Source organism: Euleptes europaea, chromosome 11 (assembly GCF_029931775.1).
Source record: "Euleptes europaea isolate rEulEur1 chromosome 11, rEulEur1.hap1, whole genome shotgun sequence".
NCBI lineage: Eukaryota > Metazoa > Chordata > Lepidosauria > Squamata > Sphaerodactylidae > Euleptes > Euleptes europaea.
In genome coordinates, this window is record NC_079322.1 from 11,611,299 (window position 1) to 11,635,433 (window position 24,135).

A 24,135-nucleotide genomic window follows, 5' to 3' on the forward strand; every position below is an offset into this window, starting at 1 on the left:
CTATGTACACAGAATCAACCCCTTAGCTCTTAAGTGCTAAGTTTCAAGAAGTTCAATGATTAGAAGATTGACTAAAGTGGAACAGATCTGCAAAATGAGCTAGGTGGGAGGAGGGAGGGGCAAGCAGTAAAAATGATAGTGAAACCTTTTCAGCAGAATACTCCACAAGTCTTGGGATCTTTGTGTGTATAGCCTGAGGTTTATTATATTATTCTCTCCCAGGAGGGAAAAACCTATAATGGCAGCAGGCTAAAAAAGAGACCGTTTGGGAATATTTTAATGAAGTTCCTCTACCTATGGGTAATGTGTGCAAGATGCAAACACTGCAACAAAGAAGTGCAAGGCCTGGTGGCCCGAATGAAACTGGAGATAGTTTACCTTGCAATAATTTCAGAATTATCTATCTATGTATTTCTAATAGTATAACCAAATCAGTAATTTGGATATATCTGTAAAACTAATCTGAAAAGTTATTATTCCAAAAAATGAAACCTTCATTTGGTTGTAAATATTAAGATTATACCAGCAAGAATGAGTCTTTATGTAGAAAATCATGATTTAAATCTAGTCTTTAATTTGATTTAAATCAAATCCACCCTGGTTGGCTCTGCAATTTTTTAATCTCTACTTGTATGACTTTCCCCGGAAACTTACTGCAAATGCAATACATGCTCCTAAACTGGCAGGCCATCCAGTCTCTATTCTTCTCTATGCTGACAATGCTGTTTTACTTTTCCCCTCAGCAGTGACCATGTGGCGAGCTCTTAAAATCTTTTCATTTCACTGTGCAGCTGAATTTCTCTACTTCAATTACCATGAATCCCAAGTAATAGTCTTTTCCAAATCTAGACAGCATCAATCACTCTCTTGGTCCTTAGATAAACATCTTGGGCAGGTTCATGCCTTTAATTATTTAGGCTTATTATTTCATGCCTCTCTCTCATGGATCCCCCATTCCATTAATACCTTAACAAATACAAATATAGCAGCTATCTGAAGATTCTTCTTTACCAGGGGCAGTCATCGCATCCCATCAGCTTTACAGGCGTTTCAGAAAAAAAATCACAGTCCAACTCCTATATGGGTCCCTATATGGATCCAAGCTTCTGGTTCCAACATGGAAGCCACCCAATCATCTTTCTTTCCTGCCTTGTTTGGCATTCCCAGGTGTCATCAGTCCTGTGTCTTGAAGCTGGCACGAAACAGCTTGGCTTGCTTGGCTTGCTGCCCTAAAGTTTAGATTATTCTTACACTTTTCTCAGTCCCCCCCCCCCCCGGTTGTCTTGGCCACACTCTGATTCTTTTGTAAGTCCATAGTGCCAATTTCTGGATTCTAAACTAGCAGGACTAGGGTTTTCCCTTTCTGGCTTGTCTAAATTAGGTGTTGATAGAGCTTGTACTCTGATTTAAAAAAGAGCTTGAACTATTAAACTGGAATCGTCTATCAGATGTCAGTCGAATTTGCTCTTTATTGTGTCTGTGGTCAAGTGCCGTCAAGTCGCAGCTGACTTATGGCAACCCCTTATGGAATTTTCAAGGCAAGAGACTAACAGATCAAAAGCAACACTTTTAGGCCCCTCCCTCCTTACTGAGTTGCTATCCACTGCTGCCCATTCATGAGTTGTTTCAGCTTTGGCCTCCGTTTTCTGAAACAGCCTTCCAGAAAAATTTAGGACGCCCTCCAATCTGATGGCGATTCTGAGCAGATGGAAAACCAAGGCCTTTATGTGGGCTTTTGGGGTAAGATCTAAGGGCTTCTTGCTGTTTGGCTTCTTGCTGGGCACTGATCTTTCAAGGGGGTGTCAGTTATACTTGCTGCTGTTTGAGGGATCGTCTTCTATTATTTATGTTATTTTGCTTATTTTTATCTGTGACAATTTAGATTGCTTGTATTCTTGTTGTCTGCTTTGGGTTCAAGTTGCTGAAAGAAAGGGGGGCTTAAAGAAAGAAAAATAGGTGGACCTCAAAAAAGTGGTCACAAAACAATAGATCTGCAAATCTTTCTGATGTTACTGAAGACAGCAAAAAGCAGTTATTAATTTGTCTATATTTTTATGGACAACTTCAACTCAGCTCCTTCGATTGGAAAGAAATGTTGATAAAATAATCATTTTATTACTCATGAGTCTGGCTATTTTTCTTCCTTGTCACAGTTGTACTGTATTTAAAGCCATGCAGTCATTCCTCACAGCTCATTGTCTTGATGTGGAAAATCTGCTTATCCCATGGGCTGTGCAGGACTTCAGTTATAGCCATTATTGAGAGTCTTAACCTCTGCTACCAATAGGAACAGCTCTCTGCCCTCCTCTAAGTGAGAGCCCTTCAAATACTTAAAGAGCACAATCATGTCCCCCTCAATCTCCTCTTCTCCAAACATTCCCAGGTCCCTCAGCCTTTTCTCGAAGGGCTTGGTCTCCAGACCCCTAATCATCCTCGTTGATTTCCTCTGCACCCACTCCATTCTATCCACATCCTTTTTGAAGTGAGGCCTCCAGAATGGCACAGAATACTCCAGGTGTAGCCTGAATCACAGAATCATAGGCAATAGGAGGAGAGTGAAAACTGTGATTGTAATTCTCAAGGAGCCAAGAACTGCAGTGAAAATAGGAAGAAAGTTTGCGGGAGGGGGGCAGGGTTGCAGTGTGTGTAAAGTGCTGTCAAGTTGCAGCTGACTTATGGTGACCCCTCATGAGGTTTTCAAGACAAGACTCAAACAGAGGTGGTTTGCCATTGCTTTCCTCTGTATAGCAACCCTGGACTTTCCATCCAACTTTTAATCAGGTGGGGTAGGGTAGAGCAGAAGATAATTATAGGTCAGAGCTCATACAAGTGTGTGGAATTAGAAATACACATCACACTTAAGTGCAAAGGAGCACATGGTCTGCAAGATTTGGGAGACAGTGGTCCAACTAGTGCCATGCTGAGATTTTGTGGGAGCACAGAGTTTTAAAGGCAAAATGCAATTGCTATTAATCATAGCCATCTAAGAGGCATGAGTGCAAATGATTTCTGAGCATGTTTACATGAAGCCTTTGACATATACCAGTTTGAGGAGGATTACTACAAAATGCCAAAAGAAAGGCAGGTACTGTCACTGTCACTGGAATACAAAAGCTGGCTTCCAACAGCCTACCAGAGAAGCTTGCATGCATTACTTACCGTTTTTGCAGATGGGGCAGCATTGATCTGGTTCGTATTCAGGGTCCACACAGTCAGTCTGAGGACAAGCGGACACGGTGCACACCACTTCCCCATTGGCTTCACAGCGGCATTTCTCACACGGTGAAACCTGAAAACAAACAAACCATTTTTTTAGCCAACTCCATTAGTAGATTTTCACAGGCATATACTTTATTCCACTTTGTGACTTCCTTTGTTCCAGTTATTCAAACGATGACTAAACCAAGTGACTACAAATAGTTCTGTGCACTCAAGCCTTATAGTCAGTCAAATGTAAATGTATATAATATCATGTAAACATTACACAATAGTGTAACATGCCCCAACTCTAGGGGCTAACAAAGCCACACAAAAATCTTTTCCCCAGAAAAAACACTTTATCATACCATACTTAAATAAAAATTGGAATAGCCAACTGAAAGGTTATGCACATTAAATTACTACTGATTCCTCTGAGAGTTATGTACATACTTCCACTGAGGTATCTTAGTGTGGTTAGGATGGCAAACTGGTATCAGAGAGCCCAAGTTCAAAAACCCACTATGCCTTGAAACTCAGCAAATGATATCAGGCCTGTCATCATCTCCCCACTTTGCCTACCTCACAAAGTTGTTGTAAGAATAAAATGGGAAGATGTATCTGCCCTCCGGAGCTTCTTGGAGGAAAGGCAAGATAAAAATCTAATACAACAGAAAAAGGCTGGACCGATTCCAGATACCGGGCTGCCATGGTGCCTGAACAATTTGACAGATGCAAATCTGTCTTTTAACTTGCCTGCAGTTCCTCCAAACAGCCCTTGTTCAAACAACCACCCTAAGCTGCAACTGGAAGGACCCGGTTAGCTTTCAAAATTGAACAATAAAAAAGGGGGGAAAACTCAACCAAATATGTAGAGCGAGCTCCAAAGGTTGAGCTACAAACTATACACTATAACAAAATAATTACATTTATTGTAAGGTGTACACTATAAAAATGTTAAAAACACAGGGCCTGGAATACAGGCTGCATATAAAAATATCCGTTATAAAATTCTTATGCACAGCTGATATACAATCAATGTAAATGACCGATTCATCACAGGTTGATGTACACACATCTGGAAGCACTGTTAATTCTATATCAGATTTTATGAGCAACTGTCTATGTGGCAAGACCTACGACTTTGGTTAAGAATTTACATCAAGCCATACAAAATATTAGATAAAAATATCGCATAAGATTTATTTCCGGATGTGTTTTTAAACTTTCTATATTTATGACCATTACGAAGGCTTTATTTTATTTTTTTACATATAATTTTTTAAAAAAACATTCGCCTCATAACTCAGCTGCCACTGCTCCCGACAAACCTCACCAGCTCCCCATGAATTCATGAGCTGCAACCAGAGGGAGACTGCTGGATTCTGAAAGCTTGGCCCCATCCTGATAGTAGCATCAAAATGAACAGCAATCAGGCTCAACACTGTATTCTCAAAAAAAGACCAATTGGTCAAAAATACTATGAAAGAAAGTGCATCAAACTTGTGTATTATATACTCAGTCCAGTTCCTCGACTTCATATCATTTCAAGTTGTCTGAGCAAAGGCTGCAGATTAGATGTATCTTCTTCACAAAAATTGTAGAACTGAAGCCAGGAGATATAAAATATACAGGAAACGTTCTCTGGATTGTTTTAAATGTTTTCACCATTAGGTGGCTTCATCAGCCTGGCATTTTTAGAAAAGAAAATATAATACAAGAAGATATATTCTGCTCAAAAATAAATATAACAATATACCAAGAAATGCTAACACATGATATAAACAGATGTTGTGCAAGTCATGCAATTATTATACAAAAATAAATATACCTTGTATATAAGACTCATGCAGTTCAAAACACCTGTCAGGGCTGAAACGTCTCACCGATATACCAAGTCGTCATTGAGAGAGCCAGGCGAAAGTCCCGCTTAATAGGCTACAGGTGTCCTGTCACACCACTAAACCAGAACTGACCACCTCTTAATTATAGGCTGTCAAGTCATGGTACCCAGGTATTTTTTTAAAGGAGTACAGTCCTACTCCAGAGATAACACTACCCATGTAATTGCAAATAACCAAAATATATATTCAAATAATACAAATAGTTCAAATAATTCAAATAAATTCAAATAAAACATGACAGATCAAATTCCATATTTAGTCCATTAGGGGCTAATGTATTAAATAAGTGTATGAACTTCATTTCTTTTTGCAACAAGATTTTATGAATATTGTTCACATTATACTGATGCCCATGATACACCCATAAGACAAAAAAAGGAGATTGTTCTCATTATGCCTGTTCTCAAGAAAATGACTGACAAGTGGAGCTTCGACTACCTGTGGCTGGATACGGAAGTGATGCTCACCGATCCGAAGTTTTTCCGGTCTCATAGTGCTACCTATATAAAGCTTAGAGCAAGAGCAAGTAATGGCGTAAATAACTCCGCTGGTCGAACAATTAGAAAATTGCTGCAACTTAAAGCAAAAATCAGAGGAAGCAGATCTGAATTTCTTAACAGGTAAACTCAGTGAGCAGACTGTGCAGGAACCACATTTGTAATGCCCGATGACAGATGAATAGGGGGGAGGCGGCAAAAAATCAAGTGGGGAGGAGTAGAGATGCTCTAGATTGAAGACACTGAAAAATGATGTCCCTGGCTCGGTCTAAAGGCACATTTGTATAGAGAGCAGCTACATCAAGAGATGCTAAAACTGTATGGCTAGGCATAACAAAACCTTCAATATGTTTAATGAGGTCACCCTAATCAAGAATGTAAGACTCAGTGTCTCGAGTAAATGGCTTAAGATGAAAATCTAGAAATCGTGTTATGGGCTCAAGTAAAGCCCCTTTTGAGGAGACTATGGGGCGGCCAGGAGGGAACCGGCTGTCCTTGTGGATTTTAGGCAGAGAATAGAAAATGGGTACTTTGGGGTAGGACACTATCAAAAAGTCAGCAACCTGCTGGTCGATGTAACCAAGAGATGACCCTTAAAAACTACTGAGCATATGATTTTGGAGACCTTTTCAGTAGGATTGCTTGATAAAGGCTTATAAAACGCTGTGTTATGCAGCTGCCTAAGATTTTCTGCATGATAAGATATCATGTCCAAAATCCATTCTGAGTGAAATGGGCTAAGATAGCACAAGGTACAGCAGTTTGCAGCTCTCTCTTGCTTTAGTACTGGATACCGTATACACTCGCGTATAAGCCGAGTTTTTCAGCCCAAAAAAAGGGCTGAAAAAGCCGGCTTCGGCTTATACGCGGGTCAATACGGTAGAGGAGGGAGGGAGGAGGGAACTTACCACCGCCGCCGCTGCCATCGCCGCCGGGCACACCCGGCTCCCCTTGGCCAGGAGCGCCCTGGAGGGGCCTCCTGTGGCCGAGGGAAGGCCGCGCCTCCACCGCCGGGCGCACCCGGCTCCCTTTGGCCAGGAGCGCCCTGGAGGGACCTCCTGTGGCCGAGGGAAGGCCGCGCCTCCACCGCCGGGCGCACCCGGCTCCCTTTGGCCAGGAGCGCCCTGGAGGGGCCTCCTGTGGCCGAGGGAAGGCCGCGCCTCCACCGCCGGGCGCACCCGGCTCCCTTTGGCCAGGAGCGCCCTGGAGGGGCCTCCTGTGGCCGAGGGAAGGCCGCGCTTCCGCCGCCGCCGGGCGCACCCGGCTCCCCTTGGCCAGGAGTGCCCACCGCCGCCTTCGCCGGGCCTGGAGCGGCCTAGGAGCGGCCTGCGAGGCCTCCTGGGCCACGAGGGGGGGCCGCCGCCACCTGCCTGCACACCTGGAAAAGGTAAGCCTGCAGGGGGGGTTATAAGCCGACCCTCGGCTTATACACGGGTGCCTAATTTTCCCCCATTTTGGGGGAGAAATTAGGCACCTCGGCTTGTACGCGGGTCGGCTTATACACGGGTATATACGGTATATTTGCAATTTTGCTTGTAGACATTAAAAAGCAATTCTAAGCACATATACTCCTGCACAAACCTATTCAATGGGGTTTAATCCCAGTGAAATGTTTTTAGGATGACACTGTAAGGCGTTTGCAACTAAATCCCATAAATACCTAAGTACAACACTTATAATAACTGTGTATGCTAAGGTGCAATGTAAATAATATATTTTGATATTGTTAAAGCAGTGAAACAGGTTTAAGTTTGATAAAAAGTACTGTATATATTTCATTTCCCCCTAAAATGTATGCTACTCCCACCCCCCCGAAAAGATATTTTCCCCTCCAATGGCTTCAATATTTCTGGGAATTTTACATCTCTACCTTGGAGCATAATCAGAACTCTCAGTCATGTCATTCACATTTCTTTTGCCCTGTGCAATAATAGATGCCAAGAGAGCTATATAAATTAATAGATTACTGGTTCTTGTAGGTTATCCGGGCTGTGTGACCGTGATCTTGGTATTTTCTTTCCTGATGTTTTGCCAGCAGCTGTGGCAGGCATCTTCAGAGGAGTAACACTGAAGGACAGTGTCTCTCCTCTGAAGTGTTACTCCTCTGAAGTGTTACTCCTCTGAAGATGCCTGCCACAGCTGCTGGCGAAACGTCAGGAAAGAAAATACCAAGACCACGGTCACACAGCCCGGATAACCTACAAGAACCAATGAACTCTGACTGTGAAAGCCTTCGACAATATTTTAATAGATTACTGTTTGGTTCTCTGTATACATGCAAGGAGACTGAACACGATTTGTTTATTTAGGACAAAACCTACAATCCAGTACAAAGTTGGGTGTGCTGGATTGTGCGCTAACTGCACAACATTTTCTAGAAGCAGAGGGGGTAAATGTTTATGTTATTTTCAAAAAGCAGAAATGCCCCCCCCAAAAAAGGGGGGAGAAATAATCAGTGTGATTTAAAAAAAACTGATTTAAATTTTTGAATTTTAAAAAAATAATGTTTGTTTAGTCATCATTAGTTTAATCCACTCTGTTTTCATCATCACCCCAGATACTTCCTTGGATTTCACCATTAAGAAAAACAGATGTCGAAACAAATGCAGTTTGGCCCAAGAACAGGTCAGATCAGGCTACTACACCTAGTCCTAGCATCCACCCCTAATAATTAGTCTTTCATCTGACAAAGAAAGATTTTTGACAGAAGAAGTTTGGCCTCTGACTGATAATGGTTGCTTGAATAGATTAGAGCAAAAATCCTGAAGATTTCACGATGGAACTAGGGGACAGCGCAAAAGCCCCGCACCGGCGTCCCGGGAGGTATTGGTGGGGCATCCCGGGGGGGCAGAACTGCCAGTAGGCAGCTTCCTGTCCCTTTTCGGCCCGGGTACGCCGACAGGGAGAACAACATTGCTGTGCTAGCTTTTTGCCCCATTTAAAAAATAAAAAGCTTTTTAAAGCCTTTGGAGACGCTGCAGTGGTGCCTCGGCCATCCTGTCCCTAGCCGCCGAAGGCTCAGGAATGGGTTGCCCATCAAATCTAAACTAAGCAGCGGCACAGAAATTCTGTATCTAAAAAATTCTGCCTTTACCAAATTTCAAATCACCCAGGACCCTCATCTCCCCGCACCCCCCCCACCAAAGATTTGTTTCAGATCCAACACATTTTTCACATGAGTCATCATTTTCGCACAGGAGACCGTTTCACTTTCAAACAACATCCCATGTAAAAATCTTGCCATAAATGTACAGAATATATGTACTTTAGGTTTAAAGATTAAATTATATGAATTAGCTCTGTTGCAATGAATTTGCTTTTTAGTCAGTTTCTTTCAGACTGACATGGACACAAGCAAGGAGCACCAGACAAGATAATGATATCAGAGCAAAGTGTAAAAAATCCCAGATATATGAAATGACTAGGAATAATCAGTTTCGAATGCTGACTATTTTTGAGCCTTTTATAGGGCTGACTCCTCAAAATCTGAAGTATTTTTCCAGTCTTTCTTTGAAATCTTGCTTTTCTTAGATTCTGTTTGTACCCATCACTGTTTTACTACACATTCACTTCTGCACTGGCAATGTTTTCCTGCCCCATGAACCACATTGCTGATTTTAAATTAACCAATGAGCCTTTTTGTTCTATAGTATTAACTAGAAACTTTGCACTGTTGCTAGCCTAAACTATCTGATCTTTCCCACATTTCTTAGAATCACTATCCCTGGTTTGAAAACAAACAAAAAACCAGAGAGACAGACACATGGGGGAGATCCAGTCAATAGGGAGGTTGCACAGGATGAGCTGGAAACAGGGGAGCCTAATCTGAACTCAGAATCTCAGACACATTGCGTTGTAGACATCTTTAGAATGATATACCTGATCTTTCCTATTAAAAGCAGGTATATACTATAAATCTGCTCCACATAGGACAATTTATTGGGGATAATGAGTATGGAGAGCCAATACTGTCAGAAGGGCTCGGTATTAATCTTTTACCTTAATAAATTAGAAGTAGTAACTCCAGCAGGCTTAACCTGGGTGGCCCAGGCTAGCCAGATCTCTTCTGTTTGGAGAAGCTAAGCAGGGTTGGCCCTGGTTAGAAAGGATGGGAGACCACCAAGGAAGCCCAGGGTCTCTACACAGAGGCAGCCACTGGCAAAAACACCTCTGTTCATCTCTTGCTTTGAAAATTCTATGGGGCTGCCATAAATTGGTTGCAACAACGGCACTTTCCACCATCACCAGCAGATCTTTATATTTCTTCTAGCATCCAAACTGAAACAATTCCACATTAATGTAAAAATATATATCGATCTGGGCAAAGAACAGCATTACAGACCAAATGTTCTAAGAGTTCAATCAACATCAGTTTTGTGAAGTCCACTCCTCCACCTCCTTGTCTGAAAGTGTAATGTGCAGATTGGCTCCAAGGGTTTAGATCTCTCTTGAGGCTTTTTACTGGTGCTACAGCAGAAGTGTCCAGGGGTATTCACAACTGTTTGACAAACCATTCTGATATATAAAAATCACTATTATGATACTAACATGGTATAGTGATTAGAGCATCCAATTAGGATCTGGGAGACCCAGGTTCAAATTCCTACTCTGTCATGAAGTGGACATATTCATGGAGGATTGGGCTATCCATGGCTACAAGTCAAAATGAATACTAGTCATGATGCATACCTATTCTCTCTTGAATCAGAGGATCATGCCAATTATATTAGGTGATGTGGAGCACAGACAGAATGCTGCTCCAGTCATTTTGTTCGTGGGCTTCCTAGAAGCACTGTGTGAACAGACTGCTGGACTTGATGGGCCTTGGTCTGATCCAGCATGGCTCTTCTTATGTTCTTATGAAGTTTTCTGGGTGGCCTTGGGCCAGTCACACATTCTCAGACTAACCTACCTCACAAGGGCGTTGTAACAATAAATGGGAGGGGGGAGAAAAATGTACACTTCCCTGAGCTCCTTGGATGAAAGGCAGGATAAAAATGGACTACCATATTTTTCGCTCCACAACACACATTTTTTTCCTCCTCAAAAGTGAGGGGAAATGTCTGTGCGTGTTATGGAGCGAATGTGCGCACGTAGCCGGCTGGGCGTGCTGGAACGACGCGAGCCGGCTCTGTGCACCCCGTTCCAGCATGCCCAGCCGGCTCTGTGCGCCCCTGGACGCACAGAGCCGGCTGGGCATGCTGGAACGATGCAAGCCGGCTTTCCCCGCCCGCCTCCCAGCTGGGAGGCGGGCGGGACGCACAGAACCAGCTGGGCGCGCTGGAACAGCGAGCTGGCTTTCCCCACCCGCCTCCCAGCTGGGAGGCGGGCGGGGCGCACAGAGCCGGCTCGCGTCGTTCCAGCCCGAGCCGGCTATCCCCGCCCCGACGGCCAGCTGGGGGTGGGGGCGTGTTATGGTCAGGTGCGTGCTATGGAGCGAAAAATACGGTAAATGAATTTTAGAAGTGCAATGGTCAGGCTTTTGCCCTATTAAACACAGTTTACTCTAGGCCATTGCAAATGGAATATCTAGTTATGCATAAGGACATGGGTGAAACAGCATTGCACAGAAAGAGTACAGAATGGCTGCACTAATTAGTAATGACAATGTTAACATTTTGTGCAAACAGTAAGACATTCTTGTATAAATGCTCACCCAATATGGTATATACGCTGCAAAATCCATCCCTGTATAGGCTTGTTTTTCTTCAGCTGTCAAGCACTTTTTAGTAGTAACATTTTCTGGACACCAAGTGAAGGGGAAGAGATGCTAAAACTACATTAGCTCTGTCCCTTGTAGACTGCCTAAGGCAATCTTAGGTTCCTGAACCAAATGTCAGTGCAACGCTTCCCCCACAATCCCATTAAAAGCAAAAAAAAATTAAAAATACATCCGTTCATTTTCTCATGTTAATTTATTTACTTAATTTATATTCCCACCAACTGGGACCCAAACCGGCCTATATTATTCATGTTTCCTTTATTTTACCAATTTATGTTAATAGAAGCAGAACGATAGGAAAATAATTCTTTCATGCAAGTACATATCATCTGCAGGGGGGGAAATGTCAGAACTGAAAAAAGGGAGACTCCACTGGTCTTTTGCTTTATCTCCTCAGGAGACCATACAGCAAATTTCTAATGGCTTTCCAAACAATGAGACTTCCATCTGTCCTTTAGAAACTTATTTCACATTCCTACAGTTTTCACACACATTAAACACTGGTTGTTTAATCCCGACAACAGATGTCTGGCAGACCTGCTTAAGCGAACAATCATAACCTCTCAGGTTGTAATAAAAAAAATTATAGCACTCCACTGGAAAAAAGTAATTTGAGGACTGCAGTTCCGTATTTCAGTCTTGCACATACTTGGACAGCATTCAGATGTCATAACAAACAGACATCCATCACAGGCAAAAGACAGCTTCTTCTCATGCTCACACGTTCCCATCATTCCTCTCCTTTCCCATGCAGGAGAGCAAACTGTGCTGGGAAAGAAATAAACTCCATTCTGCACAGGTGCTTGCAATTGGACACCAGAGGATTGGAGCTTGACTGAATCCTTTCTCAAATCTGGAAGATTCCAGTATCCCATGCTGGAGTGAGGGAAATGCACATTAACAAGTTGTTTGTGCCAGCCACAGACAAAAATTGCATGGTGCATGATGTCTGGATGCAGCTTTGGACACTTTTGAGCTGCTCTGTTTTTCCTTTTCCTCATCAGCTGGAAGAAGAATTGAAACAGGGTTCCCCTCAGCACCGTATTTAGTGCTCTAGTCAACATAAAAATTCAATAAGGTCCATTCATTATATTCATATAACAAGCAGTTATACTTCGCCTGCTTGCAAGTAAGCTATGTTCAGCCAAGGTACCACTACTCCCGACAACTTCCTATTCCACTGTTTTACACTGTAAATCATTACTTCTTGTTCTTTTGCAGTGACAGCATTCATGAATTGTTAATTATCATTTCAGGGGTGGGAAAGAAATACTGCTTTTCCACATAGCCAACAAAGCAATTGCTTACTTTTTTACTTTTTTTTTTTTACAGTAAAACAGCATGATTGCTAATTGACAATCAGAAAAATAAAAGGAGAGCAATGGCTTTAGCTGCAAAGAGAACACCAGCACTTCACTCACAAAGAACAGATGATTGATGTACAGAAACCAAGCTAAGAACAGAAAACAATTAAGATGGAATTTAAAAGACAGTAGCCTTAAGAAACAACACAACGTTGACTGTCTAGAATTAACAGACTAGTGCTACAAACACATTTTTAAAGTTTAAAAATGCCTACAAATAGGTTCTGGAAAAAGATGGAAGGACAGCCGGGGAAACAGTGGAATGCAAGAGGATGGCAACGATGTAAACATGACAGCAGCAGAGCATATTGTTTCTGCACTATACTATGACCCACCACCGTGCCTCTGCTATAGCACAAGAAGGATCTGGGCAGCAGCCTAGACTGGTGGCTCTGGGGAAAGAAACCCCTGCTGCACAGATTTGTATAGCAAGGAACTATTTTGGTGTAGGGAAGGGTCATTGAGAGGGGGTGACGGGGGGGGGGAATGGAGCACAGGAGAGTCATATAAATTGCCTTGAACTCATTAGAAAAAGAACAGGATTACCATGTGATATTTTCCATGCTTATGATAAAAATATAAATGTCTCCACCTACTACTTAATGTTATTAATAGGTACAAACATGCCAGCTTTGTACTCTCTCACAACAGCTGGACCCTGCACTTGATTAATGTGCACAATTGAAAAAAAGTTTCTAGCCCTGGGCTTGTGGTGTAGAGGTTAGGAGTGGCAGACTCTAATCTGGAGAACTGGGTTGGTTTCCCCACTCTTCCACATGAAGCCAGCTGGGTGACCTTGGGCTAGTCACAGTTCTCTCCAAGTTCTCTCAGCCCCACCTACTGCACAAGGTGTCTGTTGTGGGGGGGGGGGAGGAAAGGGGATTGCAGGCCGCTTTGAGACTCCTTAAAGGTAGAGAAAAAGCGGGGTATAAAAACCAACTCTTCTTCTTGTGCACTTGCACAGGAGGAGGTGTGAGAAAGATGGATCCTCCTTACCCTCTGCTCATTTTAAATCCCCACCCCCACATAGCAAGTGGGCAAAGACGGCACATGAGGTTGTGAAGGAGGACAGGACAGTCGACAACAGGGGAAACCTGAGTGACGCTGCCGTCATGGCGTTGGCAATTGGAACTGTAGAGTGCACAAGTAGTGTCCAAAGCACTATGAGAGTTCAAACAGTGGCAGGAACTCAAACAGTAACATCTGTTCATTACAAAGCTGTCCTTCTCCTTTAATTTTTTTTTACCTGTTCAACAGTGTTACTTGGTTGTCATTTGAAATGTGGGTGTTTTTTTAACATAGCCAATTCCATGTGTACTGTGCAAATCAGAAATAAGTAACATATGTTCTTTGCAAACCTGGTCCTTCTCCTTTATTATTATTTTCACCTGAAAGTCATTAGTCTTCATGCTAACGTCATGTTATTTCTTTTCTTAATGTTGTTTTGTTTGAATCTGGGTGATGTGAGGGGAGGTAGGAGGAATCTTGGTCCAGGGGTGTGCCATGGTAGTTATCAGCAGATTTGGGGTAGGGAGGGGTAGCGACGTTGAGCATCCCAATGACAGTCAAAATGTCTTGTCCTTCTGTCACCAGCACAATGGAATGACAGTAAAAAGATGTTTAGGTAGATTTTTAAACTGAAGGGCAGGCCCTCTGTCCTGGGTAGTAAGTCAACTTAGCTTTTGTGACATTGCTTGTTCTGAACCAGCATGAGAAGACTGCACCAAGCTGATTACAATATACTCTCTGCTTGCTACATAACTTGGGGAAATTATGCCCTTCTATTCTAAAGCAATTTAAACTTAGGGTAAAGAGAACGAATTAAAGAACGAATAAATGGTACTATAATGGTACTAATGGTACTAATAAATGGTAAAGAGAACAAATTAAAGAACGAATAAATGGTACTATTTCAGTAACAGCAGAACTGCCATGTAGAACAGAATCAATCACAAATATACAGTATCACTAAATCTTCCACCCTATCATAAAACCTGTATGAAATGAAAGGGCAGCAGATGGCAGACACCTATATTTTTACAAACTGAATAATAAAAGGAGCTCTATAAAACAAATCCGTAAAGCCATTTCTTGTTGATTCTGTACATATAGCTGGAAAAGTAAGTGTGTGCATGTTCATTTAGATATAATATAAATCTGTGGCTGATCATTTAAAATTTCTTAGCAGCAGGGCAAAAAACATTACATCTCTTATCCTACTAAAGAAATCTCAGTTGATTGACTGCATGGGTTTTTGATAGATCAATTAAATTCACATATATTAGCATATTAATATAATGACTTTGAAGGGGAAGATACTTTATCTGTTTTTAAATGGCAAAAGAAGGCACCATTTTAGAAGGCGCCTTGCCTCCTACATGGGAGAAAGAGGCATGGTAATTCTACCACAAGAAAGTAGAATGAAATCTTCTACCCCAGCTAATTGTGTGTACCTTTTTAATTGATCAAAGGATTTCAAAATGATTGAATGATCAAATGCAGCAACCCTAAAAAATACAGATGACAAAATAAGACAAGCACATATACCAACTGAGGGGTCTCTGGAACTGGGAGGATCAGAGGTCTGAGAAAGGGGACCGGTGCCTGGGTTGTGCCAAACAGGAATAGTCATTGAATTGTACAAAATAAGAACTCTCCCTCCATACTGTTATCCTAGGCAGAAATTGACCAGAGTTAATATTTTACTTGAAACTGACAAGTTTATATAAAAGTACAGAATGCCTAGTCCATTTATATTTGAAAACACTTTGGGTTGGATCCAACCAGTTCTCTGCTGATAAAAAAAGGAAGGAGAGATCGTCTTCGACCACCAAAAAGGCTGTGCAGACTGTCATGGGAGCTGCATGTGAAAAAGCCATGTGGGGTGGGGGCTGCAGTATGGAAGGAAATCGGGTGAGATTGAGTGATTCCCAGGGAGATCTAATAAAATCAAAATAGAATATCTCCTATCAGATAAAAACCATCAAATGACACGAAGAGTTGCCAAGTTTTGTGCCCAGGTCTATAACCTCAAAAAACAAACAAACAAACAAAAAACAAAGAAGTGTTCTTAAAGAGTGGTGTGTGTGTTAAGTGCAGTCAAGTCGCTTCCGACTCATAGCTATCCTATGAATCAATGTCCTACAAAATGTCCTATCTTAACAGCCTTGCTCCAATCTTGCAAATTGAGGGCCGTGGCTTCCTTTATTGAGTCAACCCATCTCTTGTTGGGTCTTCCTCTTTTCCTGCTGCCCTCAACTTTTCCTAGCATGATTGTCTTTTCCAGTGACTCTTGTCTTCTCATGGCATGACCAAAATACGATAGCCTCAGTGTAGTCGTTTTAGCTTCTAGGGTCCGTTCAGGCTTGATTTGATCTATAACCCACTGATTTGTTTTTTTGGCAGTCCACGGTATCTGTAACACTCTCCTCCAACACCACATTTCAAAGGAATCTACTTTCTTCCTATCAGCTTTCTTCATTGTCCAGCTTTCATACCCATACATAGTAATAGGGAATACAATGGCATGAATTAACTTGATCTTGGTGGCCAGTGACACATCCTTACACGATCTTTTATAGCTCCTTCACGGCTTCTCTTCCCAGTGGTACACATTTTAAATCCTTGGGGTGATTTTATTTTTATTATTCGTTAAGGAGTGTTAATATGTTAATTACATTATGTTTATGTTTATTCATAGTTGATGTGTACCATAATTATTTTTAATAATGTTCCAATTTTTTGTATTTTTGCTGTATTTGCTGATCATGGACCATAATAAATACCTCAGTGATTTCAGTGATCAAATGAAACCCCAGGCTGGACCCAAACTTTTGATTCCAGTTAAACTTTTAATGCAAACCTGTTCTATATTGACAAACAAAAATAGATAACAACCTACTTTATATTTGTGAGCAGCTTCTCAGGACCCCCTCTGAATGTGCTGTCTTTTACAATTTCAAGTGAATAGGATAAATCAAAGATGGGGGGGAGAGCACGGAGAACATAAAGTCCTTAAAATCTGTAAACAAAAGCTAACTTCTTCATAGCCTATGTGTTTTACTAATAATCTACATAATTAGCTCGCGTTCCTGCAATTTGTCTGTTATTACAAAGCTCTAGGCAGCTTTCCAAATTCCAGTTACAAAGACTCCTTTTCCAGGGCTGCTGTCCAAAAAAAGGGCCACATGTGTGCATGAGGACACCATGCACATAGACGGAACATTGCTTGCTCTTTTTGCTGTAGCTCCCAGTACCAAAGAAACTAGCGGCTGTTCTAAGGTTTGTTAGCCCCAGAGAATTATATCTCCGAAACTTGTGAAGTAATACTTCCATTCCGCCAACAGCTGCATTGGTGAGAACACACACAGAAAGTATTTCTGTTAGCGGGTGGAGCTGAAGAGACACTTATTCTCAATCGCATATCAAGTCATATTATTTCAAAACAAAAATTCTGTTACATCATGTCCTAAATACATTTGCAACGAAATCCCACTGATTTCAATAAAATCTGTTTTCGTCATCATTATCTCACTATAGGGAAGCCATTCTGATCAGGTTTGATTCCCAGTGCAGATAACTGTAATCCTGCTGGTGCAGAGGATTACCCTGAATCTGCCACTGGTCTCATTCTGTTCGATTTACTTTTTATCACTAAAACAAAATACTGGCGGCTGAATGAACAAACTCCTGCATAAATGTGTGTGTGTGTAAGATTAATAATAGAGATGCACATCCAAGAATGCTACATTTCAATAATAACTGGATTTAATGGTAACCATTATAACTGTATATAAAACCTCAAAATAGCTTCTTTTTCACTATCTACAACAGAAATACATATATATTTGTGATGCTCCTTCCCCACTCACACAGAGTACCTACTACCCTCCTAAAACGTCTGTCTCTTAAGTTCAGGATTACAAGTAGATCAGGCCGTCACACATTGCTACCCTTCTTGTCTCTTTTAAAATCTCCAGAGAACCATCATCATATCACCTCTCAGGTCCTCTCTCTCACTCACAGAGGCATCAGCAGACAGGGAAGCCCACCCCCCTTTAATAACAGGCCCTCACTCAAACACTTCACAGAGTTATTGGGGTTGGGGCTTAAACAGTCCCATTTAAACATTGCCACCACTTATTCATATCCTAAAACATATAGAGACCGAGATCTTGTATGCCTATATGTTTCTTTCCCTGAGACAAACAACCGACAGGGTTAAACAAACAAGGAGTTAAGTTTTATTTATGATTTGAAGGTAACACTGAAGAAAGTAAGGTAAAAGTTACAATGTTTCTTTTCCATTGAAACTTTTTGAACTGTTTCCTGGGATCTTTTGTTACAAATTCACTTTTCTGCCCAGTTAGCTTCAAGCTGCTCTTTGCCCCAGCTTCACTCAGTTAGACATACTCTTCTCTCTCTAGCTCATCAACTCCCTTAACTGATGTTTTCCAGCTGTTTCTCAGCTGCCATTGGTTGTTTTTAGGGAGAGGCAGAGCCTAACCTGTCACAACATTGTATTCAGTCTTTGTGTGTGTGTAAAGTGCCGTCAAGTCGCAGCCGACTTATGGCGACCCCCTTTGGGGTTTTCATGGCAAGAGACTAACAGAGGTGGTTTGCCAGTGCCTTCCTCTGCACAGCAACCCTGGTATTCCTTGATGGTGGGACAGGGAAAATGGACTCCTACACAATAAAAATATAATTACCTTCTGTCTACTGATAAGGTACCATAGTATTAAAACTGCAAGTCTAGCTTGATGGTGACCGGCAAAGAACTGTTAAACCTTTTATATTCAGTGACATCTCCAGCAACAATAATTTAAATAGGAGAAAAAGGAGAAGGACCACCTTTTCAGCCAAGGAACAGAGTAATTAAACAGGATTAGCAGAACAGAGGGGGAAGTTCATAACAAACTAAATCTTTCTGCATGGTTTCTTCCATTATAAATGGACATTTTATATCGTGCAGGTATCCATGCGCAAAAGGTAGGCCCATGAGAAGACAACAAAAGTCCCGCTTTCCTCACCAAAACATTTAAATCAGGGATCCCCAACTTTTTGAGCTTGTGCGCACATTTGGGATTTTGACAAAGTATGGTGGGTGCAGCAACAAAATGGTTGCCACAGGAAGAAGAGACAGTGACAAAATGATTGCCACGGCTTAACTTCAGAAGCACTGTTTAGATCCTTGTGCTGTGGTGGCAGCTGCTGCCAAGGCAATGTTTTAAAAAAATCTGCACACCCAATCAAATCTCCAATAATCAATTAGAAGACTTGCTAGACGAAAGCTCTGCGTCATAAAAACACCTGGCGGGAGCAAGAAAAGATATCAGCAGGCACAACGGCACCCACAAGATCATGTTGAGGACCCCTGTTTAAATAGTTGCCAGCCAACTCAGGTACAATAGATTGATGACAGTTTTAAGGGAATACTGGGGATGAGCCTTAATCTGGGAGTCTGAATGTGTATGGATAATTAAAAAAAGATTAAAGGCAGGGATGACCAAAATACCTAAGACACCTCTCTTGATGCTTTTTTCTCATAATGGGGAGGAGCAGGAGGAGGAGAAGAAAAAGAAGTTGTTTTTATATGCTGACTTTCTCTGCCACTTAAGGAAGAATCACAAGCTATGAACATCTGGTACCTTTCAGAGTAAGGGGATCCCCTCTACTCATTTCCAAAGGTATACTCATGTGCAGAGAGTGAAATCCCTTCCATTCTCTGTTGTGGATAAACTTTCATCTCCTGCAATTTCCTCATCGAGTAGGATTTTTCGCGCGTTGTAAGCACAGGTAGGGAGACAGGTTAAATGTTGTACAACTTTCCCCTTTGATAGCAGGAAAATAGAGTGGATTCCTTGAGCTTGAAAAGCATGTCCTCATCTTCCTCCAATACTGCTCCCACAATTTGATCTCCAAATAAATATCAACCACCATTATCACTGCTCCTCTAGGTTTTCTCAGCATGTCTTCGGCACAGCTCTTTATTTTTTTGTGTTTTTATGCTGCTCATAAAACATGTAATGCAAAAGGCAAAGGGTAGTCGGGTTGGTCTGCAGTAGAACACCTAGATCCAAGCCCAGTAGCACCTTAGACACCAATAAGACTTATTGGGTGTAAGCTTTTGAGAGTCAAAGCTCCCTTCATCAGATACAAGGCTTGTTGTATCCCACCTACAGCTGGTGTAACACTGGGTTTCCAACAAGTACAAACTTAAAACCCATTGATTCAAATCTAGCATAAAAACTAGCACTCACTCCTTCTAGGCAAAGTCTGCGAAAGAAATAACGATCGCTTAAGATGTCTATTTTAATTTTAATAAAACATCCCCCTTTCTGACGTGGTAGGATAATATTTGTAGAAATAGGCTGTGAACCAGCAGAGGAGTGCCAGTCTTCTGGGCATGTTTTGGGCTTTCCCCTCTTTACCTTCTTTGCAGAGGGGGGAAAGGAGTAGAAGAACCACACCCAGAGATTGTGGGAATGTGGGGAGTGTCTGTTCAGCACTGCACAGGGATATGGGGGGGGGGTGTACTTCCGCTCTGTGAAAGCTCCCTGCGTGGGAGCCTGTAAAGGTGCCTACTGATCGCTTTGAGCAGCAGAGATACAAACAGCAATCTAAACTTTTGTACTAGACTTGCAAAAGTCTTCAATTAATGTGGCCAGTGCAGGACTTTCAGCCTTTAACACACATTCGGATCCATGGAGAAACGTAAAATGGAACCCAAGAAGAGGCTACCATCTCCTTGTCTCTACTAGTGGTACCCCATCTCTACAAGTATCCCTGTGTGCATCTTTTATATTCCACTAGGGGAATAAGAACTGTCTCTACAGTGGAGGGACATCCTGTCACCACTGCAAGGGTACCAGCTGAGATTTTATGCCATGCTGCTAACACGTGTGCTTTGGTTTCCAAGCCTTAAGACCAGGATGCCCAAACTCCAAGCTATGGACCACTGCCAGCCCAGGGACATTTATCATCTGGCACTCAAGAACAGGATTTTAAAACGCCAACTAAATCAGGGCCTCCTGAGTGCCCACATCCACGCCATATCTCTGACAGTGTGTCTGGAAGTAAACATGGACACACCTTAAGTGACGTGAAACCAGCACCCCACATTTCCCAGGCGCCTATCTATAAAGGATAGACCATCTCCCTTTACAGGTCCTAAAGTGGTGGGCATGCATGGCATAGAAAAGACTGGAGCACAGACTTAAGTGGGCCAGAGTGGTAATGAAGTAAGGAGGAGTGAACAGAGAAGGCAGAGAAGAGGACTACCAAATGAACGGGGGAGGGGACTGGGAGCCTGGAGAGACGTCATTAGGGAGGAGGGAGGAGGGGTCATTTGCTTGTGCAACTTTTGACTTTCGGGGTAGCTGCTAAAAAAGTTGCCAAAACGTTAGGTGACACAATAGTTGGATACATATTTCACATGTAATCTCAGCTTCAAAGATGCTCTCCAAGCACACCCCATCCATAAAACTGGAATAAAATGCACTTATCTAAATACAGATAAACTATTTGCCATACGTAAGCATGCAAATAAAATGTTTCGCCTAGAAATAGCTGTCTGATTGAGCCCTAAGTCCAAATCATTCCAGTGTTCCGGAAAGTACAAATTACATTTTCCAGGATAATGAAAATGTTGCCTCATTAGGAAGAGATTTTTACCAGACAGAGATGCTGATTAAACTCACTGTATCATGGTCCCCCCTCCTGAAACAGTATTATACCACAGGCCCATAATCACTCTGACAGATTATTATATAACACTGACATTTCCACTTGAAGAGAAAGAAAAAGGACAATATGTAGAGAGCCAGTCCACAAAAACAGATTTCTTTCACTGCTTTGTTATTAACACTAAGCAGCCCCCTACTCCCAACTCCTACCACTCATTAAAAACAGGGACAGTAAAGTCACATTCTGAACATGCAGTGAAGATCCGTAGACCATTTATTACTCTCAAATGGCATAATTGCACTGTTAGGATCTAAACAAATGACACAAAATAATGATCAAAATCCTCCTTTTTAGAATGTTATTATATTACTTAACAGAAAGGTCATGGTTTTTCAGGACTATATGTAAGGAAGGATGTGAAATAATCAAGCCCTCCTCACATGAACGCATGAAGATGCCTTAACCTGAATCAGACCAATAGGTCTATCAAGGTCAATATTGTCTACTCATGGCAATGGCTCTCCAGGGTCTCAGGCAGAGGTCCTCCACATCACCTACTATCTGGTCCTTTTATCTGGAGTTCCTGAGGATTGAACCTGGGACCTTCCGCACTCCAAGCAGACGCTCTACCACTCAGCCACAGCCTCTCATGATCAATCAGCCTCCCCACCCCCACCACTGTTGCCTTACCATGAATTCTTCCAGGGTCTGATAGGTTTTCCCCCGGAACTCACAGTAGTTCTTCCTTTCCTTGCACTGCGGGCAACACTGACTAGTGTCTACATGGATACATCGAGGGTGGAGTCTAGGACACTCAGGTTGAATGCACAGTGGGCCCTCTTCCGTGCAAAGGCAAGGGCAAGCAGAGGGACCTGGTGTAAACTTCTCCCCAATTGCATATACAAAGCCACTCTCGTCCACACAGCCTTTCCCACGGTAGTCCGGATAAGCATACTCCTCTGGAGGTTCAGGGGTAGTACTAGCAACAACATCCAAAAGGGAGGACTCTTCCACAACAGGAAGCTCCTCTTGAACACCATCCATCTGTACTCGGGCTTGGAGGCTCCCAAACTTAACACTGGTTGCCTGGCTACTCACAGCTTGTTTTTGCTTAGTCCAAGATTCCTTATTAGAAAAATTTCTGCTGCCTTTGTTCTTCCAGTCTCTCATACCCTCCTCTCTACCATTCCTGCCAATTTCATTTGTTTTTCCTGGTCCCGTCTGGTTCTGGTTCTCCCGGGCTGATGCGTGGTCCCTCTTTTCTTGGCTTGTTTTTATCTCTTGCTTGTCTTGAGCCTTGGCCAGTTTTTGAAAAGGGGCAGTGGCACTACAGAGAGCAACCATCAGGCAGCAGGTCACAAGCAGGGAACTAGAAAGAGCCCCAATGGCCATCGCAGTAGAGCTGGGCATCACCTATGACATCCCAGAGGGGCAGGAATCACTCCATTCACTTCAAAGGGAATCAGTCTGTCAATCCACAGTCCCTGGGAAGAGATCATTGAGGACATTTCAGTTTTCAGTCTGTACCTTTTCACAGTAAACAGTATATACACCTTAATCTGTTATGTATATAAGGAAAAGTAAATTAATGTGGGCCAGTAGTAGTCTTGAATTTAAGAGATTCAGCTTCAAATTACAGTTCAGCTATTGATTCATTTTTGCATCCTTACATAGGTGGCTACTTCTTGGCCTCCATTCTCCTTCGCTAAGATGGGAATAACAATTTACATCATCCTAACCAATTTGTAGACACTGGGTGGTGGTGGGGGAGAACTTAGAGACCTGCTATCTAAAGCACGGTAAATCATTAGATAGGCACAAACCAATATAATGCTTAAGGGTATCCAGGTTAATTGGATAATCAGACATTCATACAAAGAATGCTATTTATAAAGTGAACACATTGACTTGGGAGAGGGTGTTACTTGCTTGGGTGGGAAGGAAGAAAAAAGTCACAGTATGCTCTGGTAACAAGGAATTCGAAGCAAGCCCTGTACAGCTTTAAACTCTTGATTTACACTGGGGGGGGGGGGAATCGTGCAGCTGTGTTTGTGAAATCTGGATACATAAAGAAATCACAGCAGACTCTACAGAAAACACCCACCAATATATTGCCATTTTCTGACTGCACACACCACGATTCTCATTAATCCTTCATCAAAACTGTCTCATGACAGTGAATAAAATAATAATCTTTTAAAAAAAGAAACCCACCCACCTCCAAAAATCCAAATGAAGTTCAACATATTGAAGCCAAACTTATGTGAAAATTCCCTTCATAGAATCCCCTTTTCTCTTACTAATTTACAGAATGCTAGTAGTTGCAGGACTGTGTAGAACAAGATTATCTGGAAACAAATACTCCAACAGGAGTCCCACAACATAAATTCTCCAGCTTGAAATTAACAGGAAGGGCTAAAAATGTGTATCATTCCTTCCCCTCATCTCAGGATATCTAGTACAGATCTTCTTCCCTGGCTAACTTAAATTTTAACTCTATATCTATGCATCTCCTTTCTAATGCAAATGCACCCACAAACCTTATCCTGTGTTCACAGCAGAGATCTACTATGGCAGACTTAGCAATACTATGGTTGCTTCAAATATTCCAGCTGAAGCCAGTAAATTCAGTCTGCTCAAGAATAAACCTATTGAAGGGCTATCTACTCCAACTTACTTCTGTATCAAAAACACATTGATAATTTAGGTTTAGGGTGAAGTTTTTAAAACAACCCAAGCAATTCTCTCTCTTTCTCTGTCTGTTT

The 24,135-nt window shown here is 42.1% G+C and overlaps 1 protein-coding gene across 1 annotated transcript in view; it reads right to left on the reverse strand.

Moving 5' to 3' along the window:
- VWC2 (von Willebrand factor C domain containing 2) overlaps nt 1–22,850 on the reverse strand; it is a 114,261-nt gene extending 91,411 nt beyond the window's left edge. Inside the window, exons 1-2 of the mRNA XM_056857535.1 lie at nt 22,061–22,850; nt 3,160–3,289 (exon numbers count right to left, since the gene is read on the reverse strand). Of these exons, the coding sequence (XP_056713513.1) occupies nt 3,160–3,289; nt 22,061–22,780 (850 nt within the window). The 5' untranslated portion in view covers nt 22,781–22,850. The remainder of the gene's footprint in view (nt 1–3,159; nt 3,290–22,060) is intronic.
- Between the last annotated feature and the right edge of the window lie 1,285 nt (nt 22,851–24,135).